Here is an 18,877-nt window from a genome sequence, read left to right on the forward strand (position 1 = left end):
TTGGTTTGGGTTGCTTCTCACATGCATGCACATTTCAGCCTCACTGGGATGGCATTAGAATTGAGGTGTGGTAGAGGCAAGAAGGAAGCAAGACCCATTCATTGCCTTCACCAGCTGCCAACACTTAGGTTTTATTAAAAAGTCAATGTGGAATTGAGGTGGTTGTCAGTCCTGAAAGTGGTTTCAAGTCCAGTGATGTGCTGTCTGCTCTTTTGTTTTGTAACACTAATGAATTTTTCCCGTGTAATGAGAAGAAATAAAAACAGCAACCTCACTTTTCTTAAGCACTCAATCCAAACTTGAGTCTATTGGCTAAACTTGGTAATTTAAAATTCAGTCAACACTTATATTTAAAATCAGAAGTTTGGTGACCTTTGATTCTTCCTGCTGCAACTTTTCAGAGGCTGTTAATTTTAAAGGCAATGTAGCAGCCAGCCAAACTTCAGGCTGCATAATTAGGAAGCAGAGATTCAAGTTGCTTGTGAACCAAATTCTCTTCATTTCTGAGGTGCAAGGTTTAGTTCTATGTTACTTATATAAAATAAATTGTCTGTTTTCACTATTCTGTTTAGTGGTCACTGAGCAAGTATGTTATAGAACTGAGCTTCATTTATGCTTCTGAAAGTCTGCCTGTTCACAATCCTATGCGGTTTTCTTGCTTTATTTAAATCTGCCTCTGCTTAAGCTTGTGTCTATGACTGAATGTAGCTTTATCTTTCCCATTGTGATCCGTTCCTTGAACCAGTTTGTTAAAGGCTTAGACGTCTTTCCTTTTCCCCTGCTTGATTTAGCAATTGAAGTTGTTACGTGATAGTTGAATCTTAAGGTACTACACTGTACATTCTGTTTTGCATATTTGTGTGAAAGAATATTTAGCTGTTTAATCAAGGAGAGTACAAAAAATAGTTAAATATCTGCTATAATGTGTTTTTCTTCAGAGTTTAAATTTCTGGTTTTTGGAATAGTAGAAAATTAGTGTGTGCATGGAAAATGAGATTAATGCTGTAGTGGTGGTACTTGAACTTTAGATTGTGATGTTTGGTTTTGGATGTACATGGCTTTTGAAGTCTTAGGGCAGTTTATGTTTAGAAACAAACAAAAACAAAAAAAACACCAAACCCAACCCAGAAAATACCTTTTAAAATTGAATTTTGTAAAGAACTAGGCTGAGGAAGTTTTGCCTGTTTTAAGGAACATTGCAACTGTATCAAGTACTGAAAACCTGAGAACTTGTTCACCTTTAAAAACATTTATCATTTACCTTGAATCACTTGTTCCATTTTGATAGCCTCCTTCATATAGAAAATATAGCATGAGATGTCAGTTTAAATGCCAGTCTAACAGTGCTCTATCTTCTATGTGAAAGGAAGTATTCTGTACATTTTTCCATGTTTGACATCATGGTGTTTTGAATAACCATGTTCCATATTCATATCAATTTTTTGTTTTTGTTTTCAATTTATGCACAGCACTTGCTCTGAAATTTGGGGACTGAGTACACCAAACACGATAGATCAGTGGGATACAACAGGCCTTTACAGCTTCTCTGAACAAACCAGGTGAATATTCTGCCCTCTCTCGCATCATAAAAATCTTGTGGGAGGGATTGGCTTTGGAGGGTCTGTAATGGGATGCTTTAGCTATAAAATAGACTACAATGATTCCTAGGCCTCTCATAGTACAGCATTTTGAAGTTTTTCCTTGCCACTGTAGAAATCAGTGTGTTCACAGCTGATGTTTTGACCAATGAAACTCTTAATTCTACAGTTATTCGTTTTTCATGCCAGTGCTATTGAAAGAATGGGAAGACTTGTTAAATGCAAGCTCTAATGTGATTTGGTATTTATATTAATAAAGTTGGAAAACGTAATTCTTTAGACCTGATTTTGCAAAGTGTTTAAACTGCTTTGTATGCCACAAGCTTTCAGTTAAATCATGCTAATTGGCTCTGATATGAGCTACTAAAGAATTGTTTGTAAATTCTTCAGTAGTTAATGGTGGGCAAATTCTAAACAGGGTCTTTATTTTTTCATGTCACATTACTTGATTTGTGTATTGAGGTTTGTCTCCCATCCCATAACAATCATAAACATCTGCATTTGTGTAAGCATATGCAGTCTGTCTTAAAACTAGCAAAACATTTTCAGCTGGTAGCAAGGCAGATGAAGTGAAGAAGATAAACTGTAGAGCCCTTACAAGATGTGCATTCATGTTTTTTGCATTGCAGTTATACTGCCATGTGGATCACTTGGGCAGCTGACTGCTTATAGGCTTATTTGCAGTCCTGTGGGAGTTCTTATGCTTAAAACCATAAAGCATCCATGCCACAGCAAAGCCTTGAGGTGCCTTTAGCAGTGGAAGGGACCATTTAAGTGTGTGATTTTATTTTTAACAACTGTCTTCTGCATTTAAAAAAAAATTATATGAAGCAATCATTCTAAATACTTGGTTGGATGTAAGTGGCTTTTAATGAACTCTAAATTCACTGGCATTAATTTGAGCAGTTCAAAAATGAGTTGACATTGCTTGATACGATCATTTTCATTGCATTTGAAGCCTTTTAACTAGAGTATAAATGTCACTAGCAGAGTCAACGCACTGAATGCTGAGAATGAGCTGCCCGTGTGTGTACTCTGTTTCTGGAGTGATCGAGGCAGTCTGTAAATGCTTCTCAACGTCTTTCCCCTGCAGATCTCTCGATGGCCGTCTGCAGGTGTCTCACCGCAAGGGACTGCCACATGTCATTTACTGCCGCCTCTGGCGCTGGCCAGACCTTCACAGCCACCATGAACTTAAGGCAATTGAAAACTGTGAATATGCTTTTAATCTTAAAAAGGATGAAGTATGTGTAAACCCTTACCACTACCAGAGAGTGGAGACACCAGGTAGGAGAACTGCTTCTGACTTTCTGTGACAGCATCTGTTTGTGTTTTTTCAGCATAATGTTTTAAATGAAAAATAAGAGAAAAGTGATGTCCTCTCTTGATAGAAGTAGAAGATTCTTTTTGAGATCATATTCCTGAAAGTTTTTAATAGTAAAGACACTGAAAGATCTTTACAAATGTGTTTATAAACACTTACAGGACTGCTAGCAGTTGCCAGTTGGCCAGGTGCAATTCAGATTGAATAAGACAAAAAAATTGATTTACCTTTCCTGATGTGGAATAGTCTTACTTAAAGCACCTCAGGAATCCCATCTCTTCCAGTAACTAGCTGTGCAAATGTATTATTAGCAGTGCTAAGTTTCAGAAGATTTCAAAACATCTGAAGAAACTTATAGATGTTTTAGATTTATTTTTTCAATTTCAGCTCACATACTCTTGTATTTTGATTACCAATGATTTTTGAATTTTGCCTTTCCAGTCTTGCCTCCCGTGCTTGTGCCGCGGCACACTGAGATCCTAACGGAGCTGCCACCTCTGGATGACTATACCCATTCCATTCCTGAGAACACTAACTTTCCAGCTGGGATTGAACCACAGAGCAATTACATACCAGGTATTTTCTTAACTCCCACTGTAGACAGCGTGTTCTGACACTGTACCACTGGAACAAAGATGGTCATTTCATCCTTGTAAGTGATCAAATTAATTGAACTATTCACCACCAAATTAGATTTAGTTGATTTTGTGTATTAATTCCAGTGGAAATACCTAAACATTGTTGTTTGCAGAACATGATTATGCATGAAACCATACTGCTGTCATTTCACAATAGCTTTCTTGGTTTCAGTAGCTTATTTGAGATTCAGAATGCTAATAAGTGCAAAGTAGATCTTCACCTTATGCCTTAATCCTCTTTCACAAACATACAGGGGTTGCCAAATGCTGTGCATTGGAGGTTGAGTAATAAACTTATGCTCAATCTCATAGTATGTAATATGTGGAGAAAAAATTTTAAGTTGCAAAGAAGTGACTTAAAGTGTCTTGATCTGTAGTTCACCTCAACAGTGGTCTGCTTTAGCTTTTTGTTACTATTGTATGCCTATTGTTTTGTCTTTTTAGTATGAAAGAACAACTTAACAATATTGAACTGTTAAAGAATTTCTCCTCCCCCTCTTTGCCCCTTTTTTTCCACCACAGAGCAAACAACAATGCTAATCTGCTGCACCCAATACCCTGTTACCCTCATTGAAATATAAAATCAGTGACCTTTTTTTTTCTGCCCCAACTTCCTGTTTCCTATCTCTTCAGGAAGTCGCCTGGAGTGTAAAACCAAGTAAAGCTGAGGTTTGCTCATAAATGTTTAATGCATTCATGTTACAAACAAGCTGAAAATTCACATCTGGAGTCTCTGACAGAATGAGATGACTGCCCCAAAACTCCAATATGTGCAATGTACAAATTGTACCTACAGGTCTTAAGCAGAATGTTGCTTGTGATTTCTTTAAATATATCCAAGAATGGAAATGGCATTAAACAATCAATTAATTTAACCTTTCTTTTTAATTTTAGCCACATCTGTTGCCACATTTATAGAGCAGTTTAAGGCGCTAGAAGTTGGTGTTGCTTTCTTAACTTGTGTATACTTTCTTGACTCACACTGAGGGCTTTTGATAACATTTGCAAATAGCTTACTGGAAAACCACCTTCTCCAAATCCAGTGCTGTGGAAATGAGCTAAACTAGTTATTTGCAGGAAGTTTGCTCAAGGTGATTTTAGGAATTCACATGATCTTCAAATGTTTATGCAGGTTACCACACCTCCTCCTCTTTGTCACTAACAGCGTCCTCCTGTGCTCATATCGTGATATCTTAATTTATTAGACCTTGCTGGCTTAATCTGGAATGCTTGTTTGGGTTCTGATAAGCCTTGTGTGCCTTGAGAGAGCCTTCATCTGAGAACCATTTTCTTCAGTGGTAGGGCAGGCTCACATTTGGAAGCTTTATACCTCAGTCCTGCCTCAGTACTTGATCTGAAAGAGAGCTTGGTGGTCATGAAGGTGCCGGGTGGCCTTTGGGAGCTGCGTGTTCCAGTTCAGGTTCTGGATGGGCTGAACTGCATCGCCCACACTTCTGGCAGCACTCAAGCTCTACTACCAATTTTTAGTGCCTCACCTGAATGTTCATTTCCAGCTGTGTGGTGCTCAACCTCTGACCCTAAACTATTAACAGTACTAGGTGGAGTAAATTTTCTCTGTTCAGGCAGAGACTAGACATGGAAAATAATTTGTGCCAAAGAGCCTAGATTAGCAACTGGAAACAGGAGTCATGGGTTGGATTGGAAGTGTGTACAGACATTTTGCCACAGCTGTGGGCTTAACTATAGCTAAGGATTTGGAGAAGGGTGGAGTTCCCTTTATTGCAATGGATGCTGTAAAAATTTTCAAAATGGGTATGATTTTTGTTATCTTATTTCTTACTAGTGAAGATTTCCCTTAATCGTCCTTTTAAATTCTCACTTGAATTCTGTCACATCTATATTTAGCACACAGAATGAATCAAAGATAAAATTCTCCCAGTTCATTTTAATTTAATCAACTGACTTAATCTAGTTTCCTCTCACTGGTTTTCCTCTGATCTCACAATATTGCAGTACATCTCAGACATGATGCTTGTTATAATTTTATTTCTTAAGTCAAAAAGCTTTATCTTTAAATTTCTGCTATTTGGTAATAATGTAATTAAAGGTGTTTAACCCCTGGAAGTTTCAGAGACAAATCTAAGGTGATTGTAGAGATAGTTAGCTTCAAACACCTTCACTAAAAAAAACACAGGTTTTGCCTTTAATATGTAGGAAAAGACATATGCCCAGTTCAAAGAAAATTATTTCCTGAAAGGCAGTTGTTTAACTCGTTATCTGGATTACAAAAGAACATTTTGAATGGAGAAGAGGAACATGCATACACTCCTGTGTTTTGAAGATATTTCTGAGGAATTCGACACAGTTTCTGGTATCAGAACGCTTCAAAGTTGGTACTGAATTTACTTTGGTCTGTGAAACTCTGTCATTAAAGAAAGCTAGTTAAAAGAATAGATTATAGTTTTAATAGAGCTTAGATGTGTTAGTAGTAATTATAATAGAACTTGTGCAGTGTTCTAAGTTAATATAGTTATAAATGAGTCAAATCAACCGTTGTGTATTGAAGAAATATGTATTTGGGCACTGAGCTGAAAAACAACCTTTAAATCTAACAACTTCAGTAAGGTGTGGGAGGGTATTTGACCTGATGGTTATCCTACATAAAGACAGCTCACATTTTTTTTTGGTGGAAATCAGCAGATGGTTTTTTTCATTTGTAATTCTACTAAATATGAAAGCTGTTGATCACAATTGCAAAATTGTTACTCATTGTAGTGACAGCATCTTGTCTTAAATTGAACAAACAAGGATTCTGGTATTTATATAACATATTTGAGCAATTGACTGACATACAAAAGAAGATACGTAGCAATAAGGCAGGTAACATATTTGAAGTCCTACTTGAAGGAAAAAGGGACAGCAAAATGACATTCAGATTCAGTGTTCAGGTGTTACAGAGCTCATGAAGATGTCATGACAAAATGCACAAGAATTAGATCTTAGAGCAGGCTCCCTAGTCATTTCACAAATCAGTGGATTTTTCTTTTTTTTTTTTATAGAAACACCTCCTCCAGGATATATCAGTGAAGATGGAGAAACAAGTGACCAGCAGCTGAACCAAAGCATGGATACAGGTAGCATTTATTTTTCATTACTTTCAAGGTTTTGTATTACTAGCTGTGATACCTCTGCATAGAAGCATGAATTGAGCCCAAAAGATGGTGGCAGTTTTCCTCTTTAAAACATGGTGTTTTCTGCCTAAAATACCACTTTCAGTCTTTAATGAACAAAACAATTTTTGCCAGGGAAATGCTTTTAAAACATTCTGTGACATATTAAGTATATTACGTTTGTTCTGTAACAGAAGTATGCAAGTCTAATTAAGACTTCACCAGAAACCCTTAAAATAGATTTTAATAGCTAATTGCTTTCAACCATTACCCAGTAAACGGGTTCATTGAAGCACAATGTCTGTTGGCCTTAACAAGTTACAGACAATCTGTGTTCTGAGAACCTGTCTCTAACTCTGACAAACTTACCACTTCTGCCATATTTCAATTAATTCTTGTGTGGAAGACTTTGTGGCAAAGGTAGCAGCATTTCTGCCCTTTTATGTAAGGGTTTCTAGATAATGTGGTTGACCTTAGATTTGGACAAAGCATGGTTAATGTGCTGGCCAAGAACCTCCTGCTGTGTGTTGGCAGCCTTAAGTGTGCTTGGTTAGCTAATGTTAGCAACCATTTTCAGTAAGTTGTAATCAGCTGCACCAGTTTCTGTAAGAACCTCAATATTTTCTCACTGTGTGACAATAAATACCTTAATTAAAACAGCCTGACATCAGCAGTCACTGTAGGAATGTTTCTGTGAAAGCCTTTCTGTATTTTGCCACCTTGTGTGCAAACTGTTGGAGGGTTCATGTTTTTCTGAGTTTTTAAATTCCTCCTTCTGGGAAAGATACTTCCTCAAATGAGGAAATCTAGCTTGCTCTTTTCTGGCGATCATAGAATCATAAATTATAGAATGGTTTGGGATAAAAGGGACCTTAGAGACCGTCTCTTTCCACCAGGGACACCTTCCACTACCCCAGGTTGCTCCCCGCACTGTCCAGCCTGGCCTTGGACACTTCCAGGTATGGAGCAGCCACAGCTTCTCTGGGAAACCTGTGCCAGGGCCTCACCATCCTCAACATAAAGATTTTTTTCCCAATATCTAATCTAAATCTCTCCTCTTTCAGTTTGAAGCCTTTCCCTCTTGTCCTCTCACTACCTGCTCTTGTAAACAGTCCCTTTCCAACTTTCTTGAAGGCTCCCTTCAGATACTGGAAGGTTTTTTCCAAGATAAAAGTTTTCCTTTGAGAACCAAAGACAATGTGTTTGCTTGTCTTATCCACTCTTTCTTATCTGCTTTTTTAGTGAATTTGGGAAGTCACTACCTTCTCACTGGAGAAGTGCATAAATAACGTTGAGAGTGTGCACGAAGTGGCAGAGGTCTGCCAAATACAACGCTAAGTTAATTGAATCTTTACAAGGAGGGGTGGGTATCCAGAAGTCTGGAAAATTGAATGAAATCATAATTCAGAGTAAGTGTGTGATATTCCAGAAAACTGAGGTTTCTTACTCTGAAAAACTTCAGTGTAAACCTGATTTAGATAATGGTTACGCTTACTGATCTGAAATAACAAAAACCATTTGCTCTGAAACCTGTCTGTCTTGCTTCAACAGGATCTCCAGCAGAGCTGTCTCCTAGTACTCTCTCTCCAGTTAATCATAGCCTGGGTAAGCTGGAAATACTTACAATTATTTCTTCATTTGTAGTGACTCTTCATTATATGTAATTACTTTAAAAGTGAAAATGCACTATAAGAAATTAAGAGCTATATTAAGAGGTGACTGTTGGGTTGGCTTCCTGGTGTTAAATGTAATGGGGCTGGGTTAATCACTTGTTAACAATTACTGTATTTCTGTACTTGTTGAGCTTGTAGCAAGGAGAGTGATATATTTGTGTGTGCAGGAATAGCATTTATAAAATGAATAGTTTAAAAGATGTTTGCCTGTCTGTAATGCTGCCCAGACTTGCTGTCTTCCTTGTGTGTGTGTTCTGCTGCTCTTCTCATGTACTGTTTCACCTGTAATCACAGCACAGTTGTTGCTCCCACATTAGTAGCCCACCTGCTTTGATCCAGTGCTATTGCTGTGTGTCTGTGTAAGTGCCTCAGGAAGATCAGATTGCCATGGGTTTGTTTAAGGAATGGTGACAGGATGTGACAGGAAAATGCAGAACGCTGAGTAAGTAATTAGGGTAGGTAAAAAGGGGAAGCAATGAAGTAAAAACCTGAGGATACACAGGGAAGATACTTTAGTAAGGGACAATAAAGTAGCCTAGAACTATCTTTTATCTAAAGAGACAGTATAATACAAGAGAATGTGGTTTTTTGTATTATTTTTTTTTTCATTTTGTTGTTCAGTGTTTGATAGTTTAATGTTTTCTTTAATGCTGCCAATATGCTTGCAAGCTACAGAAAAGGCAACAGGAATGTCTCAAAGTCTGGTGCTCAGAGCACCATTAGCTTAATCATTTTGCCGAGCAAAATGCAAGTACTGAACTAAATGAGCTGTGGTCAGATTAGATCACCCTTTCTTCCCCTCCTCCTTCCCTTGTGTGGAAGATTGAATTCCATTCTGTTTACTGAAGTAGGTAAAAAGGACAGCAAGCAAAATATAGTGTGAGTACTCTGAGGAGACTACTGCTGTCATTTCTAGGAGAGACAAATAGCAGAGTAGATCGATCTACTTTCAGCCTCAAAATTTGTGTTAAGCTTGGTTTTTAAAATTTTTTTTTAGACTTGCAACCAGTTACTTACTCGGAGCCTGCGTTTTGGTGTTCAATAGCATATTATGAATTGAATCAAAGAGTGGGAGAAACCTTCCATGCGTCTCAGCCTTCCCTGACTGTAGATGGCTTTACAGATCCATCAAATTCAGAGCGATTTTGTCTAGGTCTGCTTTCCAATGTAAACAGAAATGCTACAGTGGAAATGACAAGGCGACATATAGGTAAAGATCTCTGATCTTTTAACTATTTAATTTCATTTTGTTGGTTAAATTATCTGGAATGACCTAGGTAGGATGTGTATTGGGTTCCTTTCACCTTTGTGCAGCCAGCCATCAGCCCTATCTCTCAGGGCTTGTCATGGATTGTTTGGTCTCTCTGGCTGAGAACAGAAGTGGAAAGACACAGAGTTACTCCTTCTGAAATTAGGGAGAAATGTAGCAGCCTCTGCCACTAGCTTGAACTGGGAGGAGATGTAGTGATGAGCTGAAAGGAGCTGCCTTTCCTCACTCAGTAGCCCCAGAGCTGGTGCCAGCTGCAGTCACACAGCTGTTGCACTGAGGGCAGCACAGGAGGAGCCACTCTACTGTGTGGCAGTCCTGTAGCTCACATTGCTGTTCTTGCCTTATGGAAAATTATGGACCAAATTTGTGCACAAATGCATCCTAGGGGACAGGTTCATGGCCCCCAGGCTCCTCAGTGGGCCACTCTGCCCTGGGCAGCATTTATATTCAAAGTTGCTTGTAATTGAAATTCAAGCTTTATTTGCAAAATATTCCCATCTTGCTTAATTTACTGTAGTTAATAAAAATGCAGAATGGACCTTGATAGGATGAAATTCTGAATTCTTTTCCAAAATGGGAAAAGTTGCTATTGAGATCCCATTGTTTTGGTGTGATTAAGATTGTCTTTGTAGTGATTAGTCAAGAATATTGTTGTCCACAATGCAGTGTCTGACTTTGGGTTCTTCAGTAAACTACCTTCTTTGTTGGTTTTTTTTTTTCCTGGATACTTTTATTAGCAACATTTACAAGATACTTTGGTTGTTGTTTTCACTTGCAATGAAATTTAAGCCTCTTCTGTAGAACCAACTCCTTTTATGCCAAGTCCAAATGTCAAATCCAAATGCTTGTCTGATGAAATTTTAGATGTGTGGAAACCCAGGCTGTGCCTCTGCTGACTGTTCAAAATGATCAATGATGAGGAAAAACAAAAATCTCATGAGCCCTTACTCTTTAATAGAGGAGTTCACATTTTGTAAGAAAAATTTTTGTCACAAAAAAGGTGAATGGAAACTATCACCTATAAAGTAGCTGTTAATTATAAATAGTTCTCTCTGGGAGATAAAGTGCACATTATTTAATTTCTGCTAGAAATAAACCACGCAGATTTGTTTTCCACTCAGAGAAAAGAACAAAATAACAATTTAAAGGTGGACAATAGAGGGTTTTTTTCACAGATTTTTTTTTTTTTAATAGGGCTAAATGAAGTCATACTGTTTTTGTTAAAGCAGTACAGGGTATGCAGTGGGTTGTGAAATAGTGTGGGTGCATGCAAGCAGAGAGTGTTGCAGTGGTGATCTTGTGTTTTCTCTTTTGACCATAGTGGCCTGTGCTGCTTCACATACAATGCTTTAATATTGGCACAAGTTATAATTCTGTTTTTATGAACACTGCTTCTGAGCTTGGATTTGGTTACAAGCCATTATATGGCTGGAAAAGGCTCTTTCACTTTTGACCAAATATTATTCTGCTTTTCCTTCCTATATTGTGCATTCGTGAGAGAAAAACGCAATTTAATTGTGTTCTGCTCCTGCTACAGCTGTCAGCACAGCAGTGAGGTCCTGTAGATAATTGATTTCTGTTTCTGTTGTAAAGAAAAACCTTGGCCTTCTCTGAAAAATAAACTCCCTTGTTCCCTAATCTGCTTGTGTCATACCATAACAAGAGTTCCTTTGGATTTTACTGCAGGCAGGGGAGTGCGTCTGTATTACATTGGCGGAGAAGTTTTTGCCGAGTGCCTGAGTGATAGCGCGATCTTCGTTCAGAGCCCCAACTGTAATCAAAGATACGGCTGGCATCCTGCAACTGTGTGCAAAATTCCTCCAGGTTGGTATCCTACCAAAGGTCTCGTGTGAAAATACCCAATGGAGGTATTCACTAAATGACATTTACTTCCCTTTTTTTGTAATACCTTCATAGATTCAGGCTTCTGTGTAGCAGACGCAAGTGTATTCACTGACTGTACTTTTTTGACTTCTTTATAGGATGCAATCTAAAAATCTTTAATAACCAAGAATTTGCTGCTCTTCTGGCTCAATCTGTGAATCAGGGCTTTGAAGCAGTTTATCAGCTTACTAGAATGTGTACCATAAGAATGAGCTTTGTTAAAGGATGGGGGGCTGAATACAGGTAAGAAAAGAAAACCCTTTGTTCTTAAATATAGAATTAATAGTTTTTTGTTCTTTCACTAGTATACCATTTCTGTCTGGCTTGAAAGCCATTCATACACACTTCTTGCTGCTATTGTGGACATTCTTCCTGAAAATTGAACCCATATTTTCCTTTTTTTCCTTCAGCTATGGAACTACTAAGTTACAAAGTCCATAAACTGTTCCTAGTGTTGCATTGAAGCCAACTGTTGAGCAAGGAATGTTGTCAAAGTTCCGTTCCCTTGCTCAGCCCTGCTGGCTTGCATGTTGTGGTGAAATCTGCAACATCATCTTGGAGTTTCCAGTTGGTGCTGTGAGATTATTTGCTGTTTGTTAGACTTGCAGTCATTCTGGTCTCTGTCCTGTTCTGCATCTAGCATGAGTTCCTGAGGCTGTGGTTCAGGATGGTACCCAGTGGAGAGATTTGCAGTGCATCTTGCAGAATGAAATAGCTGGAGAGCTAAGGGATGGCAAGTATTTTGGAACTGGCAGTGGAAAAAGCTTTGGAAGAAAGAGTAAGAGGACTCTGTTTATGTAGTAAAACTTCTAAAAACAGTTCTTGGAGTGGAAAAAATAGCATTCTATCTGCTTTTGAATAGATTCCAATTGTGTTCTCTATTAACACAAATGAAAAGCTTTAGTTGAGGACAATGCCTGTTTTCAATGTAGTATGGAAATTCAAGAAGAGGAGGAATTGACTTCTAACTGAGCAGTTTTAAAGATTTCATTATTTTGGAGAGCTAGTGCTGTGGTTTTAAACAAATTTCATAAACCTCTCTAGAAATTGTCCACTGAAAGAATGAAGTCTGACATGTCAATACCCTAATGCAATACATAATGATTTTTTTTAAAGCTATACCATTTGTGAAGTTGAATAATGATATGTAGGCTCCTCTTGGGTTGATTCCTTTACCTACTCTTGAAATACATACATGTAAATAGCAGTGTCAGAATGTGGGGGAGGTTTCTCAGCTAAATGAAGCCAATTTTGTAATAGTCTAATGAGAAATTTGAGTAATGGAATAAATTGGTACCTCTTTGTTAGGAAGAGATACACAAGAAAAAATCTGGCTCAGGTTTAAAGAGCTATTGGATTTGGCTCTGAAGGAGTATGTATACACTTAGGCATAATTAAATACAACATTCAAATCTGAGCAGAAGAAAGGCTTAATCAGTCAGATTATGTAGAGGCACCTTGAAGTAAGCAGTGTAAGTGCTCATTTAAAACTGTGGGGAGGCTTTTGTTAAAGTTACTTCTGAGTGGGGAGAATGCTGGTGGTTGATCTATAAGCTGTTTGTAGACCATAGGATTGAAAAAGCTGCAGTTGTAGCATTGCCAAAATAGCACAAAAACTGGTTACTGACTCATGCTGAACTAATTTCTTTGCACCTCTCTTTAAGATGATGCTAATAAATTACTGATACACAAAGCTTGTAAATATGCTGCAGTTGGGATTAGAGCAAGAAGAGGTGGCACTAATGACACAACCTTGAATTTAAATTAATGTAGTCTGACTTGTCAAAATGGACTAGGAAACACTGTAAACCCCATCACTCTTGTTAAAACGTCTTCATTATTATGTGCTTCATTATTATGCCAAGAAAACATTTCTCATAGAACAGGCTTAGGCAAAGGCAAAGCATTACTTGCATTTTAGGCATATGTGCATAAATGTGCAGGTATGGCAAGGTGATACGTTTTATAGGCTTGGTAGACAAAATACCTAACAAAGATTTTTGGTTTGTTACTTGTTGGCCCAAATTTGGCATGGTAGAAGTTCAGATCACCAGTCAAATGTTCATGTTATTCATGGTCCAGGATCACCTTCTAAAGAAGGTTCAGCAGAGGTAATTAGTGATCTTTGAACTGGAAATCTGTGGGTTGAAGAAGCTAAGATTTTAGCTTTAAGATGGTTGCTCAGTGACTGTCACTATTTTGTCAATTTTTACCAGCCTGGTGCAAAGTGAGGATTGTTGAACAGAACCGGTTGTAAAATTTTGAGGAAGTGTGTTGTGAAACACACTGTAGTGGAGTTAACAGTGGTGGAACAATGAACTTCCTTCTTTGGAAGTGGATTCAAGAGTAAATGGAACTGTATTTCCTGTGGTTTAGATTTGTTTTTCTGTTGTATCACTTTGTTCTGTCATAGGCATTCAGGACTAATATAACTGGTAGAGTGCTGAAAGAACACAGACCCCAGCTGCTGTCCGCTCCTAGAAAATGTGAAACTTTTGAAATCAGTCTTCACTGTCTTAATCTCTCTGCCTTTCCAGTTCCTCTGTTTATATAAACTGATTTCCTTATAGCAAAGGGCTGCAGTGCTGACAGTAAAAATGAAGGAGCTAGGTTTGTGTCTGACTGATCTGCTTCCTTTGAATCTTGGGACAGCTGGAATTACTAGGAAAAACTGGCTTAGCAACCAGAGTCTTGCCAGTCTAGTCAGGGAAAACTCCCATGCCTGGAGTGGATACAGTGAAATAGGATTTCTCAGGCAGTTTGATTTGTCCAATACTGATTTCTTTACTTTGGAGATGAGAAGGAAGGGTTTTGAACAACAGGTCTCAGAAACAAAGGGTACATGAGAGAAAGAATGAAGCTTTTATGGTTGTCTTTATGGTTCAGCTTTACTGAAGTTTTCTATATAATGTTTAAATAAGGGCTTCTATTGTGGAAAATTATAGGCAACTTAGTATAGCAGAGAAGCAGAACACGATTTCTACTTCAGTTGTTTGTGTGAGGATGTTGCATGTTCAAAACACATGTAGAAGTGTAAAATTACAGGAAATCAGAGATAAAGTTTGGCGTTCCTTTGAGATACCATCACTTAGCACAGTATAACCACACACCATGTTTTGATAGTGTTTCTGACGACATCTGCTGATTTCCTTGTACATTTATCATGTCATTTGCTCCAAAAAGCCAGAGCTTATGATCACCATCAACGTTGTGCTGTTTGTCCATGGTGACAGTGCAGAGCCAGGGATTGCTATTCCGTATTTCTCAGTAGTCTACAAAATTCAAATCCACTTATGCATGCAGACTCTTGAAAGGTTGAGATACAGTGGCACACAGTTGTTTGTGGTCTGAACACTGCATCACTTGGACAGCCTTCACTTCTGAAGTCTTCTGCATCACTTTAACCTTCACTGAATTTATTTTTAGAAGTAAGGCTCTTGGTGTGGCACTTGAAGGAAATACTTGTGTTGTTATTCTCCAAGGTGAAATATCCTTGATGTATTATGGACAAACATAATTACTGATGTGTCTTATATATGTGAAGTGCTTTGGAGCTTTTTTTTTTCCTGGAAAAAGTTCAGTAACAGTTATGGTAGTGGTTGCAGATTTTTTATCTCTGTGTACTAGATATGGATAGAAACATATTTAATCACATGATGCAGAATTTTGTGGCAGCTGAACCTGCTTTCTGGCTGCAGTGGGTTGACCCTGGCTGGATTCCAGGCAGCCACCAGAGGATCGTTCTCACTCCCCTCCACAGCTGGACAGGGGAGAGAAAACAGAGCAAAAGTTCATGAGATAAGGACCGTGAGAGACCCTCACCTAATACCATCATGGGAAAAACAGGCTTGATCAGAGTTATTGAACGAATTTATTGCTAACACAAGCAGAGCAAGATAGTGAGAATTAAAACACCTCCCTGTCTTGCCAGCTCTACCTTCTCCCCCAGCTGCAAGGGGAGGTAGGAGTGTGTGTCTTGGTCAGTTCTTCACATGTTGTTCCTGTCACTGCTCAGGAAGAGAACTTGGAGTCCTTCCCCTGCTCCATCGTGGGGGTCCCTGTCACAGGAGACACTTTTACATGAACTTCTCCAGTGTGAATCCATCCTATGGGCAACAATTCCCCATCAACTTCTGCATCATGGGGCACTCTTCCATGGGGTACAGTCCTTCAAGGACAGGCTGCTCCAGCATGGGTTCCCCTCTCCACACAGAGGGATCACAGCCTCTCTCAGGCATCCCTCTGCTCCAGCGTGGGCACCTCCAGGGGCTGCAGGTGCATCTCTGCATCCCTGTGTCCTCCATGGGCTGCAGGGGAATCTCAGCTCTGGCACCTGGAGCAGCTCCTGCCCCTCCTTCTCCACTGCCCTTGGTGTCTGCAGAGTTGTCCCTCTCACATGTTCTCACACTGCTCTTCTGTGGCCACAATTAAAACTGGGCAACAACCTCTTTTTTTTTTTCTTAAATGTTTTATCCCAGAGGCATCACCATTCCTAGCTGGCCCAGCCTTGACCAACATCACGTCCATCTTTGGAGCTGCCAAAGGGATACCTCTGCCAGACATGGAGGAGGCTTCTGGCGGAAGCTCCCCTGCTACCAAAACCTGGTGACACCAACCCAATATAGTGACTTTTCCCTATTCTTTGTTTTCTAGGCGGCAGACGGTAACAAGCACTCCTTGCTGGATTGAGCTTCACCTGAACGGGCCTCTACAGTGGCTGGACAAAGTATTGACTCAGATGGGCTCCCCTTCAGTTCGCTGCTCCAGCATGTCCTAAAACTCCTCTCTCACCAGTGGGCTAAAAATAGAGTCCAGTCAACAGACTTAATATAACAGCTCGTCTGTCGTAGTATTTGTGTGTGGTCCCCATGAACTGTTTACTATCTAAAAAGGTTTTTTAAAAATAAAAAAAAAAAATGGAAAAGAAAAAAAAAAGAAAAGAAAAAACAGCACTTGAGGTCTCATCAGTTAAAGCACCTTGTGGATTCTGTTTCCTATACTCTGATACTAGATGAAAATTTAGTGTATAGAAAAGCCTTCTTCAGAAAGAAGGGACAGTTCTAAAGACTCTTTAATGGTGTTTTTTATTGGGTATATAATTGAGTGTCCTAATGGTTATCAATAACATGAATAGCTAAGTATATATATATACAGATAATGTATCACAATCTCAAATATCACAGTATTGTGCTGTTCTACATTTTAGTTCCCATAAACTGCCATTTTGGTTTTTGATTGGGGCCGGTATCTCTTAAAATTCCAAGACTTTGCTCCCTTATTCTTTTATATTTTTTTAATATAAGCAGGTTTTCAAGTTGTCCTAAACATAAAAAGACTTTCCTTATAGAAAAGCTGAATTTTTTGCTGCGTTCTTAAAGAGAAAATCCCTCCATTGGAAGGGAAGGAAATGTTTTGAGATTCATCTGTGAAGTCTTAAGACACTTTATATACTTAATGGGGCCTAAAATGAATTCATATTACAAATTCTGAGTGTCCATCACACTAGCAGTCTACTTTTTGATACCCATCTGAGTTGATGCATCTGTTGCCAGCAGTGTTACTGGCAGTGATGTAATTTGGGACTTTTTTTGTACCTTGGATCATTGAAATGAGTGGTTTTTCTCATGGACTGAGAATTTACCATGGCTTTGGATTTTTGATTAAGTGCACAAGGTTATTGGCTTACCCCTTACATCTGTATTTTTTTTTTTTTTCATTGAATAAGTCTTACCCCTTACCATCTGTATTTTTTTTCATTGAATAAGTGTTACCCCTTATCATCTGTATTTTTTTCATTTTTTCATGTGTCACTAAAAATAATGGGGTTTAGTTTTTGGAGCCGTATACCTTGAAAAATCATTTCCTGGGGTAAGCTAGACTCTTTTTGTTTAGGTTTTAAATAGATGCAGCTTCTTAACATATTTCAGTAACAGAATTTAAATTTCTTATCTGAGTCGCTTTTATAGTTTACTTACACACCAGATCATACGCATTCATTATGTCATAATGGGCCTTGTTATTAAAAGTAGTTGCTTCTGCAAAACCTCTAGAATAGTGGTTGCTGAGGTATGACCAGCGAAGGAGGACTTCCAGGTTCTTCATGACAGTGCATGTTATTGTGAACCCTTGGACACTACAGCTGCACCATATTAAAAATATTCTGAAATATATTCTACAAATAAGTCTGGGTTGGGGCTGGGTTGGGAAACTGTATAGAAGGGTTATTCTGACTTGAAAAATACACATCTTACTAACAATCTTGTGATCTAGCTGTCTGTCATTCTTTTGTTATTGTGGCAGTAGCAGGATTGCCTTTGTCTGTTTTTTTCCATTGTTTCATCAATTACACTAGTTCTGTACTTTGTAAGTACAGCTAGTGATAACTTAGCTTCGAGAACAAAAATGTGGCCAGTGTTACAGCTTTTAATCACTTGACTGAATTGATGATAGTGATGGATATTTTTATGCCATAATGACTAGGGCATAGAAGCAATACCAAAAAAATCAAGCCTTGAGAAAATGGGCCAGACACCTTTCAGAAATTGGCAAAGCAGTTACCAGTTTGTGCTAGTTTTACCAGTAGACTAATGTATTGGTAGAACTTGTGAATTTAAGAGATAAGCTTCATGCGTGTTGCATTTGCCTAATATGTGAATACACTAATAAAAGTTTTAATTCTCACAATGGCTGTTTGGTTGTTTTTTTGGGTTTTTTTAATTAATTGTTGTCTATATTTTTTTTGTTGAAGGTTAGGAGTTGCCCTAATCCACCCAGTTAAATGGTACAAGTGTTCTGCCTGTGGTGGGTGGAAAGGTAGAGTTTAGATCTTGGTACCACTTTCCAAGCAGCTGTTGTGGAGGTTCTGGATCTCTGTGTGTTTGGTGTTACAGACCTCCTACTCCTGATGGAGTTCATTAAAGCAGTTGTTTTTCCCTGCCACAATCAAATTGCATCCTACTGTCTCAGGTGTTTACTTTCACCTGTGAGACAGATAAGAGCAACTTGTCTGGGTCAGACTGACATTTTTGAGCAGGTTGCAGCTTGAATCAGTTGGGTGGCCTAATTCTGTGGTCTCCTTGCTGTGGATTTCTGAATATGCCTTTCACCTGTGGCAGTGTTAGTTGCTTTGCCTTGAGCACTGCAGGGACCTTGATTGCCTCTTGTCAGGGCGAGTACTTGCAAGGAGAGTGCCAGGACCCTGCAGACACTGCCTGTGGTGCAGGACCATTCTGGGCTCTGTTGAAGTCACTGCTTCTGACTTCTGCTAGTACCACTGAAATGTTCTCCTGTTACTGCTGTTCCAGCTACGTCTTAGAGGCACGAGGGAACTTACCTGTTTGTAATGTTTACTTGTCTATG

At 38.7% G+C, this 18,877-nt stretch overlaps 1 protein-coding gene across 11 annotated transcripts in view; it reads left to right on the forward strand.

The window, feature by feature from the left end:
- SMAD2 (SMAD family member 2) overlaps positions 1-18,202 on the forward strand; it is a 50,096-nt gene extending 31,894 nt beyond the window's left edge. For 4 of the 11 annotated variants that reach the window (XM_015614858.2, XM_015614859.3, XM_033520338.1 and 1 more), the window contains 10 exons: positions 1,470-1,559; positions 2,692-2,885; positions 3,364-3,498; positions 6,581-6,655; positions 7,588-7,650; positions 8,243-8,296; positions 9,362-9,574; positions 11,321-11,458; positions 11,617-11,761; positions 16,172-18,202. In XM_015614858.2, the coding sequence (XP_015470344.1) occupies positions 1,470-1,559; positions 2,692-2,885; positions 3,364-3,498; positions 6,581-6,655; positions 7,588-7,650; positions 8,243-8,296; positions 9,362-9,574; positions 11,321-11,458; positions 11,617-11,761; positions 16,172-16,295 (1,231 nt within the window). In that variant the 3' untranslated portion in view covers positions 16,296-18,202. The other 7 variants (XM_015614863.2, XM_015614860.2, XM_015614861.2 and 4 more) reach the window with 7 other exon arrangements.
- The last annotated feature ends 675 nt before the right edge of the window (positions 18,203-18,877 follow it).

Source organism: Parus major, chromosome Z, assembly GCF_001522545.3.
Source record: "Parus major isolate Abel chromosome Z, Parus_major1.1, whole genome shotgun sequence".
In the NCBI taxonomy this organism is placed as follows: Eukaryota; Metazoa; Chordata; class Aves; order Passeriformes; family Paridae; genus Parus; species Parus major.